This window comes from Lissotriton vulgaris, chromosome 9 (genome assembly GCF_964263255.1).
Source record: "Lissotriton vulgaris chromosome 9, aLisVul1.2, whole genome shotgun sequence".
NCBI lineage: Eukaryota > Metazoa > Chordata > Amphibia > Caudata > Salamandridae > Lissotriton > Lissotriton vulgaris.
Window position 1 is genome coordinate 86,690,111 of NC_141697.1, and position 24,895 is coordinate 86,715,005.

General features: G+C 43.5%; 1 protein-coding gene across 3 annotated transcripts in view; it reads left to right on the forward strand.

Annotated features, from left to right (window-relative positions):
• The window catches only part of FUT8 (fucosyltransferase 8), an 811,602-nt gene that overhangs the window by 492,430 nt on the left and 294,277 nt on the right, over nucleotides 1-24,895 (forward strand). For all 3 annotated transcript variants that reach the window (XM_086937112.1, XM_086937110.1, XM_086937111.1), the window contains one exon: nucleotides 18,611-18,725. In XM_086937112.1, the coding sequence (XP_086793238.1) occupies nucleotides 18,611-18,725 (115 nt within the window). The remainder of the gene's footprint in view (nucleotides 1-18,610; nucleotides 18,726-24,895) is intronic.

The following is a 24,895-nucleotide window of genomic DNA, read 5'->3' on the forward strand; positions in this document are numbered from 1 at the left end:
TGGCATAGAACCTTGAAAAGAGATGACGCATATCTGTCATCCGTCTGTGGTCTGACTGGCCTAGAACCTTGAAAAGAGATGACGCATATCTGTGATCCGTCTATGGTCTGACTGGCCTAGAACCTTGAAAAGAGATGACGCATATCTGTGATCCGTCTATGGTCTTACTGGCCTAGAACCTTGAAAAGAGATGACGCAGATCTGTGATCCGTCTATGGTCTGACTGGGCTGTTGAAATATTTGGAGCTTTGTCAACGAATCTGATGAAAACATGCATGTGTTATAATAGTGGAACAAAACATCATGACAAAAGAGGAGTCATTCTCCACCCCTTCTTAATTATTTTGAAGCTTTTGAGGTTTTTTGTCCTACAGCAGCCAAGAGCCTTTACCCCAGTACATTAAGTGCGGATTTTTACACTATCTGATCAATATTGGCACTTCTTTAAGTAGCTGATTTGAGTGACCAGTTAACTACTGAAAAGTGACATTGCTCTCCATGATTAAAATATTGAGGCTGCACAATCCCGTTCTTCCAATGCTCTTTTTTAGCTCGAAGCCTACACTAAAGACATCTTGGGGGGCACTCAGGAAACGGACCTAGGAATTCATTCGGCCCATTGCTTACCATTGGCGTTGTGGTCTGTTAATCTCATTTCTGGCTTTCTATTTGCTATCTTTATTTGCTTTAGGCTAGAAGTTCCCAAACTTTTGACTCCTAAGGACCCCAATAGAGTCACTACCCGAAACCATGGACCCCCAACAATGTGTACGATTTAAAGTTCAAATATTAAAACAGTAATTCAGAAGGAAAAAAACCACTTGTGCAAACCAACCAAATACTCGAATTACTAAAGATTTCAGTATTTTATATTGAAAAAATAGGCAAAATCGAAACATTTTAATGAGAAGGTTGGTGCTGCTTCTCGGCGACTAACTTTTCAATGTTTGCTTTTATTTCGCAGTGTGAGGTTCCTGCTCCTACAAGGGCTGGACTGGAAACCCAAAGCAGCCCTGGCAAATGCTGTCAAACCAGTCCTGTACAAAGTGCAGCAAGTTAGCCTGACCACTATAAAGGGGGCTTTGGGGGGGGCTCTCCCCCAAGAAAACATTGGAAAAATGGTGCATTTACAGCATGTTTTTCATTATATATTGAATTGTGTTCGCATTAAAGCATAGTAAATGATGACCTTACTGTGCACCAGGATATGACAATCTTTGTTGGGGCTCTTCAATGAATCCCTCACTACCACCCTCCAACAGTGGATCACTGAAATAATATCGAGGGACAAAATATTGACTTGCCAAAATATCGTGGACAAAATATCGACAGTCAAAATATCGAGTTTGTATCTACAAAAAGGTAAGTACAAAAATATCGAGTACAAAATATCGTTAACAATAATATAGATGTAAAAAATATCGACTTTATTAAAAACAGTGTTAAATTAAATTAATATTAAATTTTAATTACTAAATATACTTAAAAATACTTAAATTAAATTATAATAATTAAATAATAAATGAAAATAATAAAAATAATTTTTTACAATCTTATTTGTTGACCCTGAACCCTAAAATATACCCCTTTACCCAAAAACCCAAAACTGACCCTGAACCCTAAAAATACCCCTTTACCCAAAAACTAAAAACTGACCCTGAACCCTAAAAATGCCCCTTTACCCAAAAACTGAAAACTGACCCTGAACCCTAAAAATGCCCCTTTACCCAAAAACTGAAAACTGACCCTGAACCCTAAAAATGCCCCTTTACCCAAAAACTAAAAACTGACCCTGAACCCTAAAAATGCCCCTTTACCCAAAAACTGAAAACTGACCCTGAACCCTAAAAATGCCCCTTTACCCAAAAACTAAAAACTGACCCTGAACCCTAAAAATGCCCCTTTACCCAAAAAACTGAAAACTGACCTTGAACCCTAAAAATGCCCCTTTACCCAAAAACTGATAACTGACCCTGAACCCTAAAAATGCCCCTTTACCCAAAAACTAAAAACTGACCCTGAACCCTAAAAATGCCCCTTTACCCAAAAACTGAAAACTGACCCTGAACCCTAAAAATGCCCCTTTACCCAAAAACTAAAAACTGACCCTGAACCCTAAAAATGCCCCTTTACCCAAAAACTGAAAACTGACCCTGAACCCTAAAAATACTCCTTTACCCAAAATGTATCAATATTATTTAATTACCAAATAATTATTAATTAACAATAACAATAAAGTAAATATATTAGCACATTAGCTGTAATTATTTTAATAATTAATATTATTTTTTCCCAATTAATTACTTAACAATAACACAAAATTATATATATTAAAATGTACTCTAATTAATGTAATTAACTAATTACAATTAATTAATTACCAATTAATTACTAAAACAAAATATGTACAAAATTATATTAATTAATTAACTAATTATTATTAATTAATTATCAATTAATTATTAATTATAAATATTTACAAACATATGTTAATTAATTAATTATTATTACATTACTTCCCACCCTATTCCCCTATAAACCCACAACCCGCTACAGAATTACATTACGCAATTATTAAAAAAACAAAATTCATTTAATAAAATATTTTATAACATTAATACACACTTTTCACACATATTATTACATAAAAATACACTATAAAATATTATATATTATTAAAAATTCGATATTTTTGCTATCTATATTTTATACAGTCGATATTACTTCACTTACCTGAAAAACGATATTTTTGTAGTCGATATTATGTCCAGTCGATATTTTGTCCAGTCTATATTTAAAACTCGATATTATGTCCAGTCGATATTTTGGAGTCGATATTTTGTCTGTGCACCTCCAACAGTGCCTCTCAGCTCGTCACATGTATTTCATTTGTTTTATAGCACCTTTCATACCAGTGAAGGGTGTCAGAGCACTTTACATCACACACAAATCATGTGTGTAAATCAGTGCATAGAAAATGTTACATAAGGCAAAGGGTACTACAAGGTGTAGGATTCACATGTCATTCCTACTGGTTGGCATTTTTTAAGAGTGCTTGGTCTGGAGAAGCACAAACTCAGGATTCAGAACAAAACACAGTGGTTAGCCTTGACTTTAATTATAACAATTTATTCTACCCAAACATACCTTTTGGGCAGCATCTGGATAATTAAAGACTGAGAAAAAACATACCTTACTAACTTGTGCCATCCAGTTTGCATGCAGCTCTTTGTTGGTAGTTCATATGTCACTGTGCTAGATTATGATTGTAATGTATAAACTGCACAGTAACAGAACAATCTCTGTGACAAAAGCAGTAACCCACTGAGCTATGCACATAAATTACTGCGTTTTTTAATTGCGTGGTATATGTTCTTTGCAGCAGGCATATTAACGTCTACACTCCCTTAGATGTGTCAAAACTGCCACTGGATAAAACTCCCATCTCTCTCCAGCAGTTACATTAATCACCGGAGTTATCTTGACACTTTTATTGTTGTCCATAAAACTGCTGATTATACAAGGAATTTTGCAGAGCTTTTAAAACGACTGCCTGCAGACCCCGTAGGAAGGTGTCACGGATCCCAGGGGGCCCACAACCACAGTTTGGGAACCGCTGCTTTATTCTGTCCAGCTTAAGTTCGCCCCTTCTGTTGCCTAAATCTTGTTTACTGTATTATTACACAAACTCGCTTTCTAGAAACAGACCTTTGACTCTTCTTCTTATATTGTCACGTTTGCTTTACATTCAAAGACAGAGGGCACTCTTCAGAGGGAGCTGGATGTTTGCTTTTCTTTCTATGACTTTAAAGTGAGAGCATTTATGTGACGATCCTGCTGAGTATCCATTTAAGAAAAGGTGTAGAATGCTTTTTTCTCTAGCACAAAAGAACAACAAAAATTAACTGTGCTGATAGTACAGAATATATCAGAATTATTACAAATGAAGAACATTTTTTTGTAATTCGGACGTGTGGTTGAAACAGATATTTGAACATGATAAAAACACATCAGAACACTAGGTAATGACATTTACACAGATTATCTTTTGTGTGCTGTAAAACTGTATGTTGGTGCAAATATGATGTTCATTTCAATTCAAAATGTGTTGTCTGTAATGGCAGTGCACTAACACACCATATATATGCAACAGCACACCACTCTATGCCCTTCCATTCTATGCCTTGCCACTCCACTCTACGACCCGACACTCCACTCCCCTCCCCTCCCCTACTCTCCCCTCCACTCAAAGGCACTCGATGACACGCCACTTGACTACACAATAATACACGCTGCTCCACTCCACACCACTTACTCCACTACACTCAACCTCACTCCAGTCAACCCCACTACACTCCTTTCTATCCCACTCCACTACAGTGTTCCCCAGTCTACCCCACCCCACTACAATGTACCCATACCTACTCCACTCCAATCCACACCACTCAATCTACTCCACCCCAGTAAACCCTTCCCCAATTTACCCACCGCACTCTAAAATCTACTCCACTCCTATCAACCCCACTCAAATCTACACCAATTCAGTCTACCCCAATCTACCCCACTCTAATCTAACCCATTCTACTCTACTCCACCCAACTCCATCCTATCCAACCCTGCCCCTCGACTCTTCCCCAACCTACCCCACTGCAAACTACCCCAGTCTACCCCACGCAACCCTACTTTAATCCACCCATGCTACCCCACTCCAGTTTACCCCACCCCACTCCAATCTACCACAATATATCCCACTCAATTCTATCTTAATCTATCCCACTCCAATCTACCCCAATCTACTCAACTCCAATCTACCCCACTCCACCCAATCTCACCCACTCCACCCCAGTTTACCCCACTCAACCCCAGTGAACTCCACCCCATTCTACCTCACTCAACCCCAATCTACCCCACTCAAGTCCACCTCTCCAATCTACCCAACTTCCCCACTCCCCCACTTCAATCTACTCCAATCCACACCATTCCAATTCACCCCACTCAATTTTACCCCACTCCACCACCCACTCCCCCATTCTACTCTGTGCCAATCCATCCCACTCCAGTCTACCCCATTCTACTCTACCCCACTCCAATATATCCCACAACAATCTACCCTACCACAGCCCACAAACTTTTAAGAGAAACAACCTTTACCACACAGTTATTACCACACATTAGCATGCAGCCATTAGTCTTTATCACAAATGCCTTTACAACAAAAATGTAACTAAATATCCGGTAAGTGAAACCCATATATATATTTTCTGCCAATCAATCGCATTTGAGAGCGAACTCGATCATGCTGGAGTCTGTCCATATTTGAAGGCAAGCGCATGAAGTGTATATATATATATATATATATATATATATATATATATACATATATATATATATATATATATATATATATATATATATATATATATATATATATGATGTGTGTGTGTGTCTCTCTCCTCATATATATATATATATATATATACACACACACACACATTAGGATGCGTGTTACAATTGAATGGTAAGGATATTTTTAGGGTGGGTATGGGTCTTAGGTGAGAGGGATATTTTTAAGGTTTAGGAGTGGGTAAGGGTTCTGGGTGATAAGGGTATTTTTAGGTTAGGTTGGGTAGGGGTAGTGGGTGGTAAGGGTACTTTTAGGACTCTGGTATTCCTGAAACGCGTCTGGCACGGCATAGAATCAGAAGCCTTGGTTTTGTTTGTAGAGGCTGCCGGCAAGTTTTTGACAGAATAAAGACATTTCACTGAAGCTTCCCGTGGCCTCCTTCATTGTGCTTTCCTGATTTGTTGGATATATATATATATATATATATATATATATATATATATATATATATCTGCAAATACCTCGCAGCAGCGCTCCTTGCAAAGAGACTCGAGGCAAGGACCAACTTTCCTTCAGCATTCTTTATTTAGCCATTAGGTAGTGTGTCATGACACGTTTCGGCCGTCCCACACACACACACACACATTAGGATGCGTGTTACAATTGAATGGTAAGGATATCTTTAGGGCGGGTATGGGTCTTAGGTGAGAGGGATATTTTTAAGGTTTAGGAGTGGGTAAGGGTACTTATTTTTAGGTTAGGATGGGTAGGGGGTAGTGGGTGGTAAGGGTACTTTTAGGGATTAGGATGGGTAGGGGTATTAAATGGTAAGGGTGCGTTAGTGTTCAAGGGTGAGTAAGGGCATGGGCTAGTAAGAGTATATTTAGGGTTGTTTGAGGGGTTGCTGTCGATAAATAAATATATATATATATATATATATATATATATATATATATATATATATATATATATACACCTTTATGTGTGTGTATATAGATATACACACATACAAATACATATGTGTGTGTGTATATATATATGTGTGTGAGTGTATGTATATATATTTGTATTTACATTTTATTATATTGTTATATTGCTGGGATTTTGCACCATCACAATAAAATATGAATTATTTAACATAAATTTAGCGTAGCACAAGCTGGTCCATGGATGATGGGTATATCAATAGAATGCAGTGTGCTCCAAGTGATTCTCTTAAGAACAAGTCGTTTTATGGTAAATTACATTAGTTGTCTTTTCTGTTTGGTGTGTGGAGCTTTTGTCCCAAAAGGTATCTCACAAAATTCTGTTTTATGTTTTCAGAGAAGGTTTAGAAAAGATACACCTCATCCCTGCAGCCTTTAATCTTAACCCCTTGTGTGTGCGTGTCTGCCAACGGCCGTCGCGAGCACTACCTCGGTAGTGCTGCGCACGCCTGTTGGCAGACGCGGCCCCGCTCACCTAATAGAACTCCCGCACTGCGGCGGAATTTGCGCCGCGGTAAATGATTTAAGGCTTAGTTAGAAGGATCCAAACTTAAATAAGCGCGAAACGACCGTCAAGTCAACAGAACGCTATTACTGAATGGGTTGACGCTTTGTTGTCCTGCTTCCGCACTCTTTGTTGTTGTTCCTTCTTGTCATTGAGCTTTGGGCTCACTCTCCAGTTCCCTCTCTTTGTTGTCAGCTGGTTCATCCCGTTTAGTGCTGTCTACTGATCTGTATACAGCCCAGATACACAGTTAAAATGCATTTCCTCTGTAGAGGTAACTATTTGAAAGGCCCTGCTGTGTATCATAGCCCAAACCGGAGAATATCGCCATGTGACTTCTACAAGCAGTTTTATAAATAATTCTGCTTCACAGTGGAAGCTTGTGAGTGTATTTAAAAGTAGGTTTTCAGCCAGCCTTGTGGTACTGTACCCCTTCCTGAATGTTTCACTTGTTATAAGTGTTTTCACCACATAAGGGCCCTTATGGCACTGGGACCCTCAGACTATGTGTTGAGGGGGCTCAAGGGTGTCTCGAAGCCTCTTGAGTTGTAAGCAGGTGTTGCGTTACATCATTTGCAGGAATGCCCACAAAGGCTGCGAGTGGAGACTATGGTCCGTTCCGACATCAGAGACTTTATTTGTGAGTGGAAATGAGACACGATGGGCAGACCGCCACCACAGCTCCCTGTCTATTGTCCTGACCTGTGCTGGCTCAGGAAACCAAGTGTTGTGGACTTTGTGTCTCCCTAATGGGCCACTGTGGTCACAGATGGAGCTGGGAGGAACCAAGTGTTGCGTCTGTTTTCCATGTCTCTTTTATGCCAAGTTCAGGGTTCTGTAGTAAATATGGACCCTTCACTGGTACGAGAGGGGCTGCTTGGGATTGCACCAATCGACTGCTAACATTTCTTGCAGATGCAGCAAAGCACGAGCCCCTCGCAAAGTCTATGGAATATTTCCACTTTCTGAAGAAAGACAATTCATGAACGAGCTCTGCTGAGCACCTGTGGACCCCTTGCATCTTCTTTGAGCCTTTGCCTACATTTGGCGTAATTTGTCCCTTCAAATCGTTCCACAGTGTATTGAGCTAACACCTTGTGGCTTCCTTTGCTTTCAATGTATATTCTTATCTAGCCCATTGAAAACTTAATCCCCTCTGGTCAGTTTCACTGACAGACCAGTTATTCGCCCAGGATCACACAATTTGAGTGGAAGTAGAGGAAGCTATGTTTCTAGTTTCCATAGTCTGCCACCTAGCAGACATTGTCTGTAATTCAAAAAGGCCTCAACTTTGCCAAAGGCGAATCCAACAGTGGTGTCCGAGAGCACTACCGTTCTGATCTCTGCCAGCTCTGTAACGTAGATGGCAGACCAGGGAGGACTGGCCCGGCTCAACATTTGGAACAAATGTCATTAGCCCTTACTTTTCCTACATAATAAAATACTTTTCAAGGCACCCATTTCCCCACCCATTCTCATTCTCTCAGCCTCATCCTTTTTAATTTATATATGCTTCCTCTGGCTTAAATAGTGTGCTCTTTTGGGTTGACATTAGTTTCATATGCAGATGACACCCAATTGGTTATATCCATTTCACCCGAACCCAGCTCCAACCATCACAATCTGGCTCCCTGCCTTCGGGCAGTATCCAGTTGGATGATCAATTGTAAACTCAAGTTTGACGCCGACAAAAAGGAGGTTATGATGCTGGGCAATGACCGCAACTACCTGCCTGTTTGGAAGGTTTCCCAGCCCCAAAGCGGTGATAAAGAGCCTTGGAGTGTGGCTAGACTCCTGTCTTAACATGGAGTACCAGGAGAAAAAAATGACCACCACCTGCTTTGGCATCTTTAAACCTTTGAGAAAGTTCTTGCTTCTTCACCCCTTCCCAGCAAGAAGACTAATTGTCCAGGCCCTCATCTTATTCCGCCTTTATTACGGATATGTTCTTTATTTTGGCTCCCCCAGTATGTGTCTAATAAGCTTCAGATTTTAATGAATACGCCACCCTGCTACTGGCGACCCTTCCTAGGTATCAATTTGCAGTAAAGGTGATGCGCTTCCTGTGAAGCAATAAATTAAGTTCAAGGCCCTATGCATTTTGCATAAATTATGACAGAATAGAAGCCCCACTTTGTTGAGATTTTTTACCACTTCCTATATTCCTGGAAGACTTCTCAGATCCTCCTTTGCCCATTTGTCACACGTTCGTTTCTTTGTCTGTTCAGCCCCTAAGTTGTGTCACTCTCTTCCTCTTGAACTACGCCGAGTACCTTCTGAACTCCCCTTCCACAAAGCCTTGAAACCTGCCTCTATCTGAGTTAGCTCCTACAGGGCGTTGATATCATGTGCTGTGCTAGCGATAGGAAGCCTTCGAGCAGCTATGCACTTTACAACCCCCCCCCCCCCCCCCCACCCTGAATCCACATTCTGCTCAGACTGCATGTAACTCAATATCAGCGTGCAGTGCATAAAACCTCTGATTAGACTCCATGAATGATCCTCTGCTAAGACCCTGTGCAGTTCAATAAACTGAGCAATATTTCTACCATCTGTATAGTGCTTAATTATAGGGAATGCCCCCAAAACGACTATTCTATAAAATCATTTGGCTGCTTAATGGCTCATTTTGGTAAACTCCTGCAGCGCCAGAGAAATCCTTTTCTAATTGTGCGGCTCACTAAAATACTTTTTATCACAATCGATAGAATGCACTCAGGGTCGGATTGGGATCACAATTCGGCCCGGGCACTGACGAAAAAAGTGGCCAACATTCAAGGGGCGTGGCCCACATTCAAGGGGCGTGCCCTTTCATGAAACACCATTTGGTTACACACGTCAATGTCCTTGAATATTAGATGTAAATACATTAAGAATTTGGACAAGTATGGTAGTGCACTGTCCAGTGACCAGCTGAAAGAGGGCATCAAAGATCAGAAATTGGATTATCAATTCAAATCTGTTCTGAACAGCGGCCCAAAAATATGTTTGGCCCAGTGCCCCCAAAATCCTTAAGTTGTTTGGCACAGACAAGGAATGAAAGTGAGAGGATACTGTTTTTGCACAGGACACTGGGTCAAGGTGACAATGGTGCCATGCTGTGCAACTAAAAAAACAGCAAGGCCCCTTTTTGTCACAAAATTATTCGAGCCCTCCAGGAAAGGAGCACCTAATAAGCAGCGAAGCCCCTTTTATTACTAACCTACTCAGCCCTCCCCAGACCTTCAGTTCAGGAGCACATGAATAGCAGTAATGGCCCCTGCAATTAGTAAATTAATCAGCCCTCCCCAGCCCTCCAGGCCTCAGGGCAATGTCCTGGCAGGGGAGCACAAAACACAGCTTCTGGGTCATCCATGGTAGCCAGCGGGAGGCGGAGGTGAAGATGGTGCAAGTTGCAAAGATCACCTGGCCCCCACAGCGAGACCCATTCTTCCTTGCCCACTATGCCCTGAATGTGAAGGTCTCTGGGCGAGGTGTTAAAACTAACACTGTTTATGTGCTGCGTGGGCCCCAGGGGGGCCGAGGTGAAAATGGCTCAAAGGCCTGCGCGACACCTGGCCCCCAGGGAGGCCGATTTTTTTCAGACAATCACCCCCTCCCCAGCCACCCTCAGTGTGATTGCTTTGCAGGGCAGGGGGTGAAGGAGAGGCCACAGCGGATAATCACTGCGGCTGCACAGTGAAGTTGCATTCATTTCTCTGTCTCTGTGCCCTCTGTGGGCTGTTTTCTTTTCCTCCCCTTTCCTAGTCCACAGAGGGCACGGAGACAGAGACAGAGAAATTAATGCAGCTTTACTGTGCGGCTGGGAAAGGGGAGAAAAAAAACGTCCCACAGAGGGCACGGAGACACCGGCCCTTCGGCCAATGCCCGAATGCCCGCATTGCCAATCCGCCCCTGAATGCACTGTAATATTTGTGCATGTTTAAATAAAGGAGCGCATGCAGTTACTGTGCAAACCCTGCCTAGCACCGCTGCTAGGCTCAGGCATGAAACTACCCGCACCCTGTTTGCAGTGGTAGTCGCTGGTATATTCTAGACTTTTCTGCACACCCCTGTGTTACTCCTATAGTAATTAATGTAATTATGCTGTTGGGAACTGAGTTTTCCAAAACGTTAGACCCGTTTAAAGGAAAAGGCTTTTTTTTTATTTTTTTTATTTGGGGTTGGATGCCTGTGGGAGGAGGGAAGGACTGCCTCCCACCCGCACATGAGTTCTTTCAGACCCGAGCCCACCCCATCTCCAGTGGTGGTCCCCGGAGGTCATCCTTTCTTAAGTGGGCTTCATCCTGTGTATGGATCCCCATGGAGCTGGGATGGAGCATAATAAGTAAATGCAGGAAGGAGAAGATGAGACTCCGGGACTTAGTTTGGTCTCTGAACGTCACCAAAGTCCAGGTCCGGCAGGCTCCGCCTCTTCTCCATTTCAGCCAGAAGCTAGAGACCGTTCTCTTCCAGTTGCAGTGTCTTGTTACCAGGGCTCGAGTCGGGACACCACGCAGGTGGACGGCGTCCCCCCTCTTATTTTAGAGGGAGCTCGATAACTATAAACTGTAAGCCACCTTTCGTGACGTCACTTCCGGTCATGACATCAGCGTCCCCCACATCTTTTTTTAGGACTTGTGCCCTGCTTGTTATTGGTGTGTTTTGTTGATGCTATCAGGTGTGTTTATGTAAGAGGTGTGGTGTTGGCGCGACAGTTTTGAGCAAGCAGCGTAGCACATGTCCTGTGCTCGGTGGTCTAAGATGCTCTGTTGGCGGCGGCGTGTTAGTTGTGTGAGGTATCGGATAGTGAGCAGCAGTGTTGTGTTCTGTGTGTGAGGATGTGGGTGGTGTAAGATGCTCTTTTGGCAGTGGCAGGATAGTTGTCTGAGAAGAGGGATATGCTAGTTTTGTTCTGTGAGAATGTGAGTGGTCTAAGATGCTTTGTTGGCTGTAGTGGTATGGTTGGGTAAGGAGAGGTATAGGATGGTGGGTTGGAAAATATATACTGTTGGTTCCAGGATGGGTGCAAGAGCGTACTGGGAGGTCTTCCTAACATGTCATTTGGAGTTGAGGGATTCATGTATGCATCATGATTGATGTTCCAGGTTGTCCTTGTGACTGCCAAGTGCTGCTGAGAGCTGCTGCATCGCAGGCTATATACCATATCTGTGCTGTGAGGATATATGCAATATGTTCTTATGTGATGCATTGAATGTCTGGAGAAATTCGACGGATGCTAAAATCAATAAAATATATGTTGAATCTATTTCTAGATAACCGTAAAGAGGCTGCTAGAAAGATTAGTTGAAACTGGAAGATTAGAAAAGAAAAACATTGTGTGTAACAGGGCTCACTGGAAAGGACACTCTGAGCTGATACACTTCATCTGTTATTGCATCAGACATGGACTGTGAGTTATTGCATGGATGTTAACAATGAGTGATCTGTGCTCTTATTGGATGGTCTAAGGGAATGCGTTCCATCAGCCCTAGAAGAACATGAATACAGTGATGCAGCTGTTACACAACCATAGTTTCTACAGCAACATAAAGACATCGCCCCCGGTCCCAACACAGCATAGAATTTGTCTGTGGGTAATCTTGAATTCTAAAACGGTGATGGCAGCAGTCACAGGGAAGGGAATGTTTGCAATGCAACAGACGAAAAAGCGCTTCAGCGCCTCCTCAGGGGTATTAAGCGATATATAAATGCAATTACAATACAATACAAATTTGCTCCTACAAGATGTCTCAGTCTGACAGCGAGGAGAGCTTTGGGATTTCTGGCTGTGATGACATCACGAGAACTAGTCATACCACATTCCAGACTACACTTGAGATCACTACAGGACTGTATGATTCAACCATGCTCAGAAAACAAGTGGAGTGGGACGATCTAGTGGTGGATGTTGGAAGGGCCGCTCAAAAAGAGCTAAAATGGTGGACAAATACAACCATGTTTATGTTACGGGCAGGCCACCCAGTTACCCACTGCAATAGGTGACCATAGGATGGGGTGCACACATGGAAAACCTGGAAATAAGGGGTCACTGGTAAAGTACTTAAATGTTAAAGAATTAAAACTTGTTTTTCTAGCACTAAATGCCGTCTGAACACACTGAGGGGCATTTGTTTTCCCCCAATAGCAGTACTTAGAGCAGTAATCAACAGATACAGAATAACAAACATACACATGATTCTAATCGCACCCGTGTGAGAAAGAAAACCATGGTTTTCCTATCTAATGAATATGTACTCTGGAGAGATTAAAAGATTACCAATCCTCAGAAGGCGGGGGAGGCATTCAACTCCACACCAAGCCCCCTCTCCCTAGCAGCCTAGCTCCGGAAGACATTAAACTACCAAAAAGTGGTTCGCAGTAATCAATGAGGAAAATAAACACACAAATGCTACCCAGCCAAATGGCTACGGTTTCTCAACCGGAAGCAACAGGTTTTATTTAGTTATAGGGATTTATAACAGAGCGATAGCAGAAAGATGTTAAGTGCGCTTTCCAGATAACCAGGAAAGAGTGTTGCGAAGAGGGGGCAGCAATACTAGAAAAGAGGGAGCAGAAGAGGAGAGGGAATCGGCTTCTCACAAGCATGTTAGTTGAGGCGAAGGAGGAACAGGTGGGTTGTTAGTAGTTTCCTGAATGTGAGTAAGTCGGGTTCATTCCTGATGGAAGCGGGTAGAGAGGTTCAGAATGTGGAGTTAGAGCCAGAGACTTTGGAGAAGGACACAGTTGTTGCATCCAAGACCTCTCGCCTCGCGGGATGTGATCCGAATGGCTGCTAGGGGAGAAGGTGTTTCGGATGGATTTCCTTATGAATGATGGATCCAACTTTGAATTTGATTCTAGTTTGGATGAGGAGCCAGTAGAGTTCCTCCAGTGATGGGATTGTGGTTGAATATCGTGGAAGAGATCAAGCCGTCGCTTGAAAAACTGCTTTTGTGGGGATGCGGGGAGATACTGGAACTTTTGCAAGAATTGCCTTGTCGTAGTCGAAGCATGAGATAAGACGATGTGCTGCAATTCTTATTTGAGTGGGGGTCAGCAGATGTTTGATTTTCATCAGAGCTTGAACAAAGTGAGGGAGCCGGTTTTGTGATGTGGGGATTAGAAGAGTGTTCTCAATAGCAAATCCTAGCGGTTTGGCATTTGATCACATTGTTGGCAGAGAGCTGTTTTAAGATACTTTGTTCCCAGAGTTATGTCAGATTTATTTTGGTTCCTGGGGGTAATAATCAAGAGTTCTTTCTGTTGAGGAGGAACATACCTGATATGCAGTCTTGTAGTTTAAGGAGGCAATCCTTGAAGGTGCAGATAACCTTTGGCCATGATGTCTTTTTTAGGGTGGAGTAATAGTGATGCTGACTGAGCATACATTCCTTTAGTATATCAGTTAGAGGCAGAGATATAGATTATATAGTACAGGGCTGAGAACTGAGCTCTGGTACATCCCAAATCATGCTGATACTAAGGAGCAATTGTTCCCTGTTTGGACCAATAGTTTGCTTAGAAGTCAGGAAGAAACGCGTCATCAGAAAAGCTCATTCTGTGCTCAAGCAATTTTAGCAGTCTGCCGGGATATATCGCTTTGGATGCTGCTGTGTGGATTATGGAACATGCTGCACGGAGAAATGGACAACATACCTAGTAAAGCCAATATTATCCAATACCTATTGCACTTGCTGGGCTGCAATTATTACACACATTACTAAGAGTACATCTTTTGGCTAGTGCGGTATACACCAGAAGTCAGGAAGACAGACAACTTTTCAAGCTACCAAACATTGAAAGATTCCTATAAGGGGCTAAGAAAAATACCCCCAACACCCATTGCACCACCCAAGTGAAACCTAAACACAGTTCTAACACAGCTACTAAAATCACCATTTGAACAACTACACAAGGCCACATTAAAGCATTCAAAATGAAGCACTTCATTTCCAGTAGCAGTCGCATCTCTACGGGTGTGGTCAATCAGTGGACTAATGCAAGCACTGGAACTGCACAGATACGTGATTGATATTATGACCACTGTTTCAAATTTTGGTCGACTTTCATCCTTCTGAGGTCTGTCAAATGAGTGCCATTGAGTTGGGTAATAATAAATATCTGTTATTTCAGCAACAAGATACTTTTCTAGGTGAATGTGTGCTTTACAAATAAATGTTATGTTGTGTTAACTGCAAGCAAGTGTTACACAAGACCTGTACTTTCAAGTACATAAAAATAAGATTGTAATGACCTAACCCAAAATTGAGACCTGCTGTGCCTAATTTTAAGTGAATGTAAGAAGTTAACTGCCTACTTTTTTCCAAAAACCTAAGACACCAGCAGAAAAACCACTACACACGTCATAAGGGATGTTGTGTACTGCATGGGTACATTTTTTCAAGGGCCACAAAGTTTTGTCTGCGATGTGACCGAGGGCTGCATTGGTGCGAGCAGGGTGGTGGCCCAGTGGAGGAGGGAGGTGGTAAGGTATAGGGGCAGCAAGCCATATACATTTTGTGACTGAATTGCACAATGTGAAACCAGAAAACCTGGGATTAAGCCCAGCTTCCCCACTTTTCTAAATTGTTTGATCCTGGGCAATAGATTTATTTCACTTTCCTTCCTTTTTCTCCATTATCACATATAAAAGGACCTCAAAATACATTACTTTAGAATGTGTGATGTATAAAAACCTTCTCCTGTGTTTGATTTAATAAACTATAGTGTTGTTCATGTATAATAAGAACCTAGGCCACCCTAAGAGCGCACATAACAACTGATGTGTCTCTTAATTCACTATTGCCATTGTTGTCAGTGTGGGAAAGAATGAACGTTTCTAATATCATATTTGAAAACTATCACTTCAAAAAAGTATCTCTCCATGCACTGATGTACTAAGGTGAAATTGTTCTGCTATGAAAATGAAGGTTTTCATAAAGTTAAGTGGTGCAGGACAAACTAGTTACTTCCTTTCCTTAACTTCAATTAACCTTTAACCCCTTTGCTGCGGAGGCTATTCCGCCGCAGTGCTAGTGGGGAGGGGGGCAGTGCGGCGCTCCCGTACTCGTGACGGAACCGCTCCGTCACGAGCCTCGGGCGCGCTGTGCTTGTGACGGAGCCGTTCCGTCACCAGCGTCGAAGGGGTTAAATAAAGGCTTACCTGTTTATTTAGCATCTTTTTAATGTTTGTGGTGAGTCGAATGATCAGCAACCCAGTGCTGCTGTTGATATAGGGTAGATGGGCGCATGCCGCCCCTGGGCCGTACTTTGAGTATCCCTAGTGTACTGCATAGAAGCTAAAAAGGACATCAGACCGATGCAACAGGAGTTTGTAGCTTACATACAGTCAAAATGCCAATCATTATCAAAGGGCTCTGTAGCCAGATGACTATACAAACAGCCTGAATGTGTTGTACAGTGTAAATGTGCCCACGGCCCCTCCTACACCCCTAGGTTGTTGTACTGAACCATGTCTGGCAATTCTGGTAAATGTAAAGCTGCCTTGTTCTTTCTTCTGACATTATAACTTATACCGGAGTCTGCGAGAAGACTTGAAACGGGATCCATGTTACTTTTTTGGTCCCAATCAGCTTTAAGGCAGCCTGTTCCTGACAGGGAAACAAAGGCAAAATGCCACCATCTTCCTTGCAGTCTCTTTTAATTCTGATTCTGGAATATGACCTGATGAAGGAGCTCCTGAATATCCGTCAAACATGATCCCAGGGCTAGTACACAAGTAGCTCAACTAGCAACCCATTTCTTTCAGTGTTCAAAGGTACCAGACAACCTGCCAAGATCCTTAATCATGTTTTATATCGTATAGCACATTTGGCCAACCCCAATCAGGCAATCCTCTTCCCATCTTTCCATGGTCTGTTTTACTACCATTAGAAAAAGACCCTGGCCCACCCTCCCATATTAAAAAAAAAAACGAACCTCTTTCCTATTTGATCCAGCAATAGATCAATACATAGGCGTAGGACAGGTGCTTCCATAAAAATGTACAGATAGCATTTAAACCAGCTTTAAACGTCATTCATTCCCACTCAGCAAAACATCAGGAGTTGGATAGTCACTGAATCGAAAGACAACGACCGTAGTGTGCTTACACTGCAACGACTGTAATCCAGAAAGATTCTGGATGAAGGGAAATGCGCGGCCATACTATTATTAGACCTCAGTGCGGCCTTTGATACCGTTAATCACACGATTCTCATTCAGAGATTGAGTGATGTAGGTATCACTGGGACCGCCCTGAACTGGCTTAGCTCTTTCCTTTCTAATCGGACTTTCTCAGTGTTTGAAGATGATATAGTTTCAGCCCCAATACAGCTCCAATGTGGTGTTCCCCAGGGGTCATCCCTCAGCCCGACCCTATTTAATATTTACATGAGACCTTTGGCTGAGGTGGTGCAACCTTGCGGAGTACAACTGGTAACATATGCTGATGATACCCAGCTTATTATCTCCTTGTCTGGTCAGGAGACGACTTATAACAATCTCTCCTCTTGTCTTAGCAAAGTCCAGGAATGGATGAATGACTCCTTTTTGAAGCTTAATGGAGCTAAAACAGAGGTCATGATGCTAGGACATAAACCACCTACCTCTGTGGATATGTGGTGGCCGGATTCCCTGGGGCAGCCTCCAACCCCCAAGGAGCAAATTAAAAGCCTGGGAGTGTGGCTGGATCCAGCCCTCAACTTTCAGGTCCAAGCCCGGAAGGTAGCAGGGACTGGTTATGCCCTCATGAGAGCACTCAGAAAGATCCTAGGAGTACTTCCCTTTGAGGCTAGAAGGATCCTGGTACAATCCCTGATACTATCACGATTAGACTACTCCAACGCAGTCTATCGAGGTGCCCCTAAAGGGACAATTAAGATCCTTCAGACCATCCAAAACTGTGCTGCCCGAATGCTACTAAATATCCCACGCAGAACCTCTGCCAAACCAGCATTGAAGCAACTACATTGGTTGCCTGTGCAACAAAGAATTGAATTTAAAGCAATGACTATTGCTCATAAAGCCCTGCATAACTCCGGAGCAGACATTCTGGCACCCTTGTTTACTCCTTATCAAACATGTAGAACCCTGAGATCCAGTAATAAGAATCTACTGGCAATCCCCAGGATCAGGAGATCGCGCACCGGGGGCTGACGTTTCTCTCTACAGGCCGCAAAGCTTTGGAATAATCTTCCAGATGCTATTCGCATGGAGGAGAACCATCTCAGGTTTAGAAAAATGCTGAAAACCTTCCTATTCTGCTAAAATCAATGGTGATGACTGGACCACGTAAGCGCTGGGATGCCTCAGGGTAACCATGCGCTATAGAAATGGGTAATCATTCATTCATTCATTCATTCATTCATTCATTCATTCATCCATGGCCACCTGATCACTGTCTCCAAAGAGAAGTGGCTATTTTTGAAGTGCTGTTGCTGGGAACCACAGTCACTATAGATGCTATTACATGGTGCTCTAAAAGATACCACTATCTAAAAGCCGGAGCCTAGGTCGGCAGCTCGGTCCCAGTTGAATTCCAGCCTTTCCTTGGTGTTCTTTAGGAAATAACTTTATAGTAACAAACTCAAGGTGGAAGATTCACACCTACCATACTGCGTGTTTTGTACCTGTAGCTGGTCTCACACCTTGGGAACGGATCTAGCCCCCTCAGGAAGGAGTCCTCCTGCTAAAGACCTTCACTTCTCAAGTACAGGCATTGACTCATGTGCTGTGCTTCTGCCTTGTGTGTGGTCGTGTTTGATAGCGGTCTGTTGTTGATTGCTTTCACAGGTCAGTAATGACAGATCTGTACTACCTCAGTCAAGCAGATGGAGCGGGCGAATGGCGCGAAAAAGAGGCCAAAGATCTGACAGAACTTGTCCAGAGGAGAATAACATACGTTCAGGTAAGATGAACAACGTGGCTGGCATCCCCTCTCCTGTCTGATAAAAAAAGTTTTTGTTTGCATTTTACACTCTTTTCAAAAAATGGGTATAGACATGAATAAAAAATAAACATGTTAACCTCTCTAGTTGGATATTTCAGTGCATCAACTGCATGTCCTGTAGCTTGCGTTACCACAGCACAATGTTTGCATGAGAGCAGTGTCTGAATAGGATACATGTCTTGAATGGGTAAACAAGCATGTCATATTTGCTGCAGTCTGGAAGGTGTAGTTAAAGCGAAATATAATTCCCAAAGAAGTCACTCCATTTGGAAAGAGCCTGGTTGGTGCGGTTGCATCTGAAAAATCTGTTTTTTCTCGTCCACTTTTGCTGAACGTTGCTTGCAAACACCATCAGAGTTAGCCCCCGGTTCAATGAAAGGATAGCAGACATCTGTGCCGCCTCACATAGATGTCTGGAGTAAAAACTCCAGAGCAGAAGGGAAACACCGGTAACAATGCTCGGGGTGACATAATGTTGTGATTGAAATATTGTGGCGATTTTATTTATTTATTGTCTTTTATGATCAGATTGGTCGGAATAAAGACTTAATAAATTGAAATTGAATTAAATTGAAATCGGATGTTGTTTAACACTATGTGAATACAGGTAGGGAAGCCCCATGTCCACTGGAATGTTTTCTTCTTAAATCAGTCAGGCATATTTTGGAAATGTGTTGGACAGTGAAGTATACTTCTGAAGAAAAAGCAACAGCACACTGCAGTTTAATCCCTTAAAATTAAAGTCTGCCCTGGCAGAACTGCTCAAAGCAACCACAGGAGGCCCTGACATAAATGGTTCAGTGAGGGCATGCTTGAGACATGGCAGCTAATTCTGCTCTGAAGGCAGCCCCCCAGCCTGCATCGCCCCTGCCCTGTCTAAGACCCACACAGCACTAGCCTGAACAGCAACAGCAGCGTAGAGTTTGAATGGAATAAAGATGGCTCCTGTGTTTTCAGGTCTGGCCACAGACCACTTTAACCAGTTGAAAAACCTCATCCTATCAATTCTGAAGAACAGAGAGAGAGAGAGAGAGAGAGAGAGAGAGAGAGAGAGTGAGAGAGGGAGAGGGAAAGAGGGCTTTAGGCTGGTCCCTTTCATCTGTTGACTTGCACCGATCGGCTGTCCATCAAGGTGATGGCCTTTTGTGGATGGTTACAATATCACTTTTCTACTCTCACTTGCTTTTTGCGATAGACCATTAATTAGTTCTTTTCTAAGACCACAGATGCGACAAACCACATTTAGCTTGTTTTATAGCTCCCCACTGAGATCCACTGTATGTGATTTGGTGTACTTACTGTGTTGGAACAGCAGTTTAATTGCTGATTTATGGACGTTTTGTTAATTCCCAGTGTCACTTGCCACTGTAGTTAGTTTATATTTAAGCTTGCTTTCCGCTGTATGTTTACAACAAAATGTAAAATGGGTCGACAGCTTGCACCTACAGAATGCTTCTACTCTTGAGGAAAGTACTGTTTTGAAGCTGTGAATGAACATCCATGTAAAAACCAAAGCATTCATTAGTGCTGATTAGTTTGGTTCCGGTACTTGATCACAGTGCAGTCGATCGGTCTAAAAGTCCATACTTGGTCAATCCAAAACGTATTTTCATGGTAACTAAACAGAATTTCATGTGGAATGGAAAACCTAGAAAACTTGAAAGGAGACTTTTTCAGAGATGGTGGATTCAGTTCACTACATAAAGATGTTAAATAGAGAACAATGTGTTATAATCGTAATCTAACATACCCCTAAAACTAAATGAAGGTAAGCAGGAAGTACAATGAACGCAGTTTAGACCTCCACCAAGTCTGATGTTCGTAGGATATTTGCGGCCACTTTTCAGAGATTCCCAATCTGGCGGCTTCACCAACTTACATGGTGCTGGTTACAATCTTCCTGACTCACCTGTATCCTAACCCAAGTCGGTCTTTGACGCAGGTGGAGCATTTCTATTACAAATGCTGTAAAATAGTTTCCATGTGTCCATAAATCAGGGCAAAGTAGTTGTTCCATAGGGACATACCTTTAGGGGCTGGAGAGCAAGGTGGGCTAGAGAGGTGGCTAAGCAAGACATATCTCATAAAAGTCTGTCCAGCTGGTAGAGCCTTGAGGGATCAGTCCGTTGATGTCCAATCCACTGTCTTGGCTAGGCTGGACTATTGCAACGCGCTGCTCCTTGGCTCTAATAAGGCAGTGATTGAAAGGCCCCAGTGCACCCAGAATGCCGCAGCACGCACTCTGTTGGCGCTCCCCAAGCGCCGCCCTGTCACTGGCCTCCGCTGCAGACTACACTGTCTGCCAATTGAGAGAAGTATCCACTTTAAACCTCTTTGAATCACTCACAAGATTCTCTCTGGCTTTTGCCCTGCGATTATGAGCGATCTGTGCCTCCCTTACACACCTGCCTTGTGCTCAGCGGACCTCTTTCCGGCCCGCGGGCCTTGGGTACGCAGAGCCAGAGCTGAAGGGCGATCGTTCCAGGTGATCACACCTGCCCTCTGGATCTTCCTGCTTCTCTCCACCCGTAGCATTTCCAACCACTGGGCGTTTAGAAGGGCCGTGAAGACTTGGCTATTGTCTGATCATTAGTTGCCTCAGCCGACCCACTCTACTGTGCTGCTTTTAGTGCTGGGAAATCCCGTTGCTGGGACAGCCATGCCCTCTATAAATATTCTAATATAACATGTGATCTGAGGGCAGCGAGAGGTACTCACAAGGCATTGTGATAAGTTTTCAGGGCCATGCATTGATTCTAAATGCTGAAAGTGAAGAAAGCTTTTGCAGACCTGAAGATAATTAACTCTTCTGATGGTTGGTCATGAATGTAGAGGCTGTGAATCGGATGCTGCCGGCACAGGCTTAGAGGCGACTGGTATAGCGAAAAGGGTAAAGAGGTGGAAATCAGATGCTTCTTGCCAGGTGTGGAGGTTGTAGACCAGGCCCGGCTCTAGGATTTTTTTCTTTGGGAGGGCCGTAAAGAAGCAAGGGTGGGCTATGAAGATGAATGGTCCCTGGTAAAAAAAAAACACAGCAAAGCATTTAATTGATCTGATATTTTAGGTACTGGCATCTGCCACTTTTGATATTTTTAACACTAAAATCAGCACCCATGGAGCTAAATACTTTGCTTTCTCTGATGTGCTTCCGGCTCTGGGCAAGGGGGAGGGACACTGCTTGTCAAAACCTTAAGCTGCAGTACTTTAAGACTGCAGCATGCTTCTGGTCATGTGCAGCAGCAGAAATGTTTCTTCTGCCATACAGTGCCATTTTACAGCTTTTCATGTTCTTAAAAAGCGTTGGCAGATTTTTACTTTGCAAAGCATTGGAGCCTAAAAATACGATGCAATAAGCCCAGAATCATAATTCAGTTTTCCGGATATCTATGCTGGTCATTTGTGCATCCTAGCAGGTAATCAATTCTGGTGACTTCACACTTCTCCCAAAGCCTTAAAGTATCCTATGTCTATAGTGTTAATCATTTAAATAAAAGGTAAGGGAGAGTCCACCGTGCTGCACGGCCCTTTGAAACATTAAGAAGAAAAACACTTGTGTTTTTTTAGTTCTTAACGGCCTTGAGTGGGCTAGGGTATTCATTGGGTGGGCCTGGCCCACCATCTAGAACCGGGCCTGTTGTAGACCCTCTATCACTTAACACTGGAGTGATGAACTTTAGCAAGACATTGTTTTGGGTGAAGAGCACGCCTCCCTTTGTAAAGGTAAGGGGGTGAAGTGAAAGTGGTGACTGTGTCCACGACAGAAAAAGCATATTGGGAGAGCAAGGCGGATGTTGTAGAAATAATCATGCTTGTTAGGGACCATCCAGTCAGTAAGGGTTTAGCTGATCGTAAGTCGAGAACAGCTTGGATCCTGCTTATAATTATGGTTCTAATGCAGGTGGACAGCTTCAATCGCAGTCACTCCCAGGTTTCGTGCCAAGAGAGAGGGTGTCATGTGGGGATGGGTCAGCTGGACCAGGTCAACTTGAGGAAATGAGAATCCATCCAGTGACAGGAGGCTGCGAGGGGCAAAGGTGCGAAAGGAGAGGCTCTGTGAGAAGTCAAATAACTGGACGGTGTTACTATGAGGAACTCCCACCCAGGAATAGATCCAAGTGACGAGTGAGATGACGAGGCATCAGAGGACAACAGACCTGCCAACTGCGAAACCTCTTTGACGGTGAGAGACGAGGCGCGGACTCTGGGGGGACAGGGCTATAGATGGGACCAGCATTCACTCCATCACTGCCTCAGAAGGGGATGGTGGGAACTCCTACCTTGGTCAAAACACAAAGGTGTCTGAAGCCGCCTCTCGTGTGTTCTGGGGAGCCTCAAAAATCCATGATGGAGTTCAAAATTGCAGAACCTCTGCATAGAGCTGGGCATGCACTAGGAGCAGGGCTGGACTGGAAATGTAAAGCCGCGCTGGCAAAAATGTCCAAGTCAGCCTGGCTCCTTCCCTTCCCTCGCTCTCTGTCTTTCCATCCATTCTCTGTCGCTTCTCTCTCTTCTGCCTCTGATCGCTCTTCGCTCTTTCTAGCCACACACCACTGCCTGTCACTTTGATCTGTTTTCCCTCTCAGATCTCCCCCCCTCTTTCTCTCTATCTCTAAAAGCCCCCACTACGCGTGCTGCCGCTCGCCTCGAGGAGCTGGAGACGGGCGCAAGCTGTGGCCCAGCACCGTCCGAGCCTGGCCTCGAGGAGCCGGAGAATTGGCGCGAGCTGCGGCCCGGCGCCGTCAGAGCCCGGCCTCGAGGAGCCGGAGACCGGCGCGAGCTGCGGCCCAGCACCGTCCGAGCCCGGCCTCGAGTAGCCGGCCTGCCGTGCGCGTCCCCTCCATATGGGTGGCGTCATTGTTATCGTCCTTCAAGTGTCAGCTTTAGTAATAAACAGCATTTCCTTAAGTAAGTCAGATCGAAAGTACGAAAAAAAAATTCCAATCCAATTTAAGGAATAATTATTTCGAAATTCAAGAAAATGTAAAAAGTTGCAGTTTGAAATGGTATTCAACGGACCAGTGTACAACTTAAAAAAAAAAAAAAAGATCCGCATTTACCTCCATGCGTGTGGTGTGTTCCATTTCCGTTTCTCTCGTCATACAAAACGTGGCTCACGCTTCTGTGGCAAACATTGTCCTCAGACCCATTAGCACAGCGTGGTGTTTTGGTGGAAAAATCTGACATTTCAAGCTCGATTTACTGTTTTGAAGATGGCTTTCTCCCGCCACAGACGACGCCACAAAACCCACCACAAACACCTTTAATTTCCAGGCGATGATCGCACAACAAACAATTCATAAACGAGCCCTGATAGGTGAAGTTCCCAATGATGGAAAGTTTGTCCCCCTTGACCCGCACTTTCCAGACTTTGAGGCCTGAACCTTACCGATAAACTCCGAACTTCATTTTTACAAAAAAGGGTAAGTACCAGGGTTCTTATCATGAGGTCACTGCAGCTTCCCCCACCCATTAATAATTCAGTGCGATTATTCTGTTATGCTGTGTTGAAGTTGCTATCATTCTAGTGCCTTTTGGAGTACGTTTTTATGCTCGCTTTTGCCTACTTTGACGAGTCAGTGAACAAAGGGAATAACTTAGATGTTGACAAGGGATGAAACAGTATCTGAGCCTCACTTTCTGTTTCTGCGGGAGTGCGTCAGAACTGGCTCAGTTAAGGTAGTGAGTGCTATAAAAATATCTTGGCAGAATCTCAACATAGTAGACAGGTCACTGGGGTGGGCAGAGAAAGACCCAAACCCCACCGCTAGCTGTTATTCAGTAGGAAAGTTGTAGCCATGGCACTAGGACACGTGATGTCTGTTCCTGGCTTTACCAGGTTGCAGGTAGTGAACACTCTATTGAAAACTTGGCAGGATTCCCAACAGAGTGCAAGCTGTCCCTGAGCCTCAGCATCAGAACCATTCCTACCCCAGTTGTGTTGTTATCAAGATGCAAATTTTAGAACCAAAATACATGGCTTATGTGAGAAAAGGGTTCTGCCCCTTTTAATCCGTTTGGGATTTTCGCTGAATAGACTTCTGCTGTAAGCGAGTCGACGACCTTCTTCTCACTCACGGTAAGCTCTTTCATAATGGATTGAGAGTGCGAATCACCAGTGTCTATCTTTT